This window comes from Corvus brachyrhynchos, unplaced genomic scaffold, assembly GCF_000691975.1.
Source record: "Corvus brachyrhynchos isolate BGI_N302 unplaced genomic scaffold, ASM69197v1 scaffold140, whole genome shotgun sequence".
Classification (NCBI taxonomy): domain Eukaryota; kingdom Metazoa; phylum Chordata; class Aves; order Passeriformes; family Corvidae; genus Corvus; species Corvus brachyrhynchos.
Genome location: NW_008235809.1, coordinates 1138595 through 1142114, shown reverse-complemented (window position 1 = coordinate 1142114; position 3520 = coordinate 1138595). Strand labels below are relative to the sequence as shown.

The window sequence follows — 3520 nt, the reverse complement described above, 5'->3', positions numbered from 1 at the left end:
ACAGCAGACAGTGGAGATGGGGTCAAGGTGTTGCTAGCCTTTCCAGGTATTCAGTGCTGCTGGTGCTTGGACAGAGTGGCTGAAAGGCCCCCGAGGGCTCACATTTCCCATCTGAATATTTCACAAGAGCCCTGCAGATGGCTGTGGCTGCTCCCCCCGCCCTGGCTCAGAGGAGGCGCCCCGGCAGACACAGGTCACCGCAGCGGCCACCCAGTGCGCCCTCTCCACCTCCCAGCTGGTGGCCTGCACCAAGGTAAGCAGCAAAATTAACCCTTGCCTCAGTGTGGCTGTGAGTTTCACCTGGCTGGGAGGCAGCTTTGTGGCAGGACCCTAGGTGTGCCAGGACCACACGTCCTAAGGCAGGACATTGGAAATCTGGCACAGGAAGTGTGGGCAGCCAAGTCCCTGCCACTGTGCCCAAACAATGAGGATCCTCTTTGGAGGAGCAGAAGTTTGGGATAGCTCCTTCAAGGAGCATAACCATGCTCACTGCACAGCCTTTCTCCTCCCTTCCAGGTTGTCGCTCCCACAATCAGCTCACCAGTTTGCCAGGAGCAGCTGATCGAGGCTGGCAAGTTGGTGGCCAAATCAGCTGAGGGCTGTGTGGAGGCCTCCAAGCCAGCCACCAGTGATGACCAGCTCCTGAAGCAGGTGGGGGTGGCAGCCACAGCTGTCACCCAGGCCCTGAATGACCTGCTGCAGCACATCAAGCAGCATGCCTTGGGTGGGCAGCCCATCGGGCGCTACGACCAAGCCACTGACACCATCCTCAATGTCACTGAGAATATATTCAGCTCCATGGGCGATGCAGGTGAGACTGAGGCACCCAGGGCAGAGTACAATGCATAGCAAGGTATCAGAGAGCCCTTGGGACTTGCCAACAGGCCACACTTCCATTCTGTTCCAGGGGAAATGGTGCGTCAGGCTCGTATTCTGGCGCAGGCCACCTCCGACCTTGTCAATGCCATCAAAGCCGATGCTGAGGGAGAGACAGACCTGGAGAATTCACGCAAGCTTCTGAGTGCAGCCAAGATCCTGGCTGATGCCACTGCCAAGATGGTGGAAGCTGCAAAGGTCAGTGTGTGGGGAAGGATGGATGCTGGCTTTGGCCCCAGCCCTGTCCAGTGCTATTGGCTCAGTGCTGGGGAGGGGATGATCAGCCCGTGGTTGAGCAGCAGTTCCCAGAGCAAGGTCTTGCACTGAGCCAGGGACCTGTGCAGTAGCATGGGGCTTCTCCTGTGGAGGAGCTTCAGGGAGCTGTGGGTGGTAGCAGAGGAGCTGTTACCTCTCCTGCTGCTGGACTCTTCTGGAGAGACTTTGAGCATCTCCCGAGCACTGTAAACCAGACTGCCTTGTGGGGGACTCCCTGGCATCAGGCCAGAGTGGAGGTGCTGCTTCAGGAGGAAAAGGGACTCCATGGTCCCTGAAAGCTGTGATGGGTTTTCTGCTTTCTCCAGGGAGCTGCAGCCCACCCAGACAGTGAGGAGCAGCAGCAGCGGCTGCGTGAGGCAGCAGAAGGGCTCCGCATGGCAACCAATGCCGCAGCCCAGAATGCCATCAAGAAGAAGCTCGTGCACAAGCTGGAGGTGAGATGCTGGGCAAGGATCTGCAGAGGGCAAGCAAGCACCGGCAGTGAGCAAGACCTGACAGGGAACCCCCATATACCTCCACCTTGCAGAGGGATAAAGTCCTTTTCAAGTCCAGTGTCCATTGTGCATCACAGAGAGATCTCCCTTCCCTTGTGTGCACTGTGTTGCTTTGGGGTGCTGGGCATTGAGGGCACTGAGGATGCTGAGGTGCCACAGGAGTAGGCGCAGGAGAACTTGTTTGGGGGATCTGGGCCCTGGTAATGGCAGGGGGGCTTGATACAGACTGCCAGTGTTAAACCTGTGCCTCCCTGTGCCAAGCAGGCTGCCGCCTCGGCCACTCAGACCATCGCCGCCGCGCAGCACGCCTCCTCCTCCAACAAGAACCCTGCCGCGCAGCAGCAGCTGGTGCAGAGCTGCAAGGTAAGGGCCTGGGCCTGATCCTGGCATCTCCAGTGTTCCCTCTCCCTGTCTCATCTCCCATCAGCAATGCTGGTGCTTCCTGCTCAGCCACAGTGGTCAGATTGGATCTTGGGGCCCTCACTCACGTCCCTTAGGAGCTGATCTTTTGATCACTGGTCCTGGGTTGAATCCATGTCCTTCTGATGGATCCTCTCCAGTGACCCTTTTCTCTGGCAGGTGGTGGCAGAGCAGATCCCAATGCTGGTGCAAGGTGTGCGAGGAAGCCAGTCCCAGCCGGACAGCCCCAGTGCCCAGCTGGCTCTCATTGCTGCCAGCCAGAACTTCCTGCAGGTACTCATACTGCCCAGAGCCACCTCCCATTACAGCTCTGGCATTGCAGCTTTCCTACCATGCCTGTCCCTTTTAAGACATTGGGAGATCTGCACACAGGCAGCTGAGACACTGCATGTTTGTACTCTTCTCACTGCTTTTTGTTCTGGCCCTACAGCCTGCTGGGAAGATGGTAGCTGCAGCCAAGGCCACCGTCCCCACCATAACGGACCAAGCCTCTGCCATGCAGCTCAGCCAATGTGCCAAGAACTTGGCTGCAGCTCTGGCTGAGCTCCGCACAGCTGCCCAGAAGGTGAGAGGCTGAGTCCCATCCTGCAATGAGACACCACCTGTGCAGGGCAGCAGGGAACGGTGGGGACAGCCTGGTGGCAGGCTGCGCTCTCTGCCACAGCCAGAGACAGGTGGGCTCAGCGGTCACCCACTCATCTTCCCTTCTTCCCCACCACAGGCTCAGGAGGCGTGCGGACCCCTGGAGATAGACTCTGCGCTGGGTCTGGTGCAGAGCCTGGAGAGGGACTTGCAGGAAGCCAAGGCAGCTGCCCGTGATGGCAAGCTCAAGCCTCTGCCAGGAGAGACGGTAAGGGTGCAGAGAAGGGTGGCTCGGGGTGGACTCTGGGGCAGTGGAGTTGCTAAAAGGTGCAGCTCACCAACATGTCCCACTCATCCACTTGCAGATGGAGAAGTGTGCCCAGGACCTGGGTAACAGCACCAAAGCTGTCAGCTCCGCCATTGCTCACCTCTTGGGAGAGGTGGCCCAGGGCAATGAGAACTACACAGGTACTGGCCTCCACAACAGGGCTGGGGGAAGGGGCACTAAGCTGTCAGGCACTGACCTCTCCATACCCCCAGGAATTGCTGCCCGGGAAGTGGCCCAGGCCCTGCGCTCGCTCAGCCAGGCTGCCCGTGGCGTGGCAGCCACAACCTCCGACCCGCAGGCACAAAGTGCCATGCTGGAGTGCGCCAGCGACGTCATGGACAAAGCCAACAACCTCATCGAGGAGGCGCGGAAAGCAGTGGCCAAGCCTGGTGACCCAGAGAGCCAGCAGCGCCTGGCCCAGGTTGGGACAGTGGGTACCCCAGTGTGCCCTGTCAGGCTGTGGGAAGAGTGTGAGGCTGGCTGGGAGGTGGTGACCGCTCTTTGCTTCTCTGTAGGTGGCCAAAGCAGTGTCACAGGCCCTGAA

General features: G+C 59.3%; 1 protein-coding gene across 1 annotated transcript in view; it reads left to right on the top strand.

Annotated features, from left to right (window-relative positions):
* The window catches only part of TLN1 (talin 1), a 27599-nt gene that overhangs the window by 10336 nt on the left and 13743 nt on the right, over positions 1 to 3520 (top strand). Inside the window, 11 exon segments of the mRNA XM_017727571.1 lie at positions 128 to 253; positions 517 to 811; positions 908 to 1074; positions 1458 to 1586; positions 1896 to 2009; positions 2226 to 2339; positions 2497 to 2631; positions 2788 to 2916; positions 3014 to 3116; positions 3189 to 3397; positions 3492 to 3518. Of these exon segments, the coding sequence (XP_017583060.1) occupies positions 128 to 253; positions 517 to 811; positions 908 to 1074; positions 1458 to 1586; positions 1896 to 2009; positions 2226 to 2339; positions 2497 to 2631; positions 2788 to 2916; positions 3014 to 3116; positions 3189 to 3397; positions 3492 to 3518 (1548 nt within the window).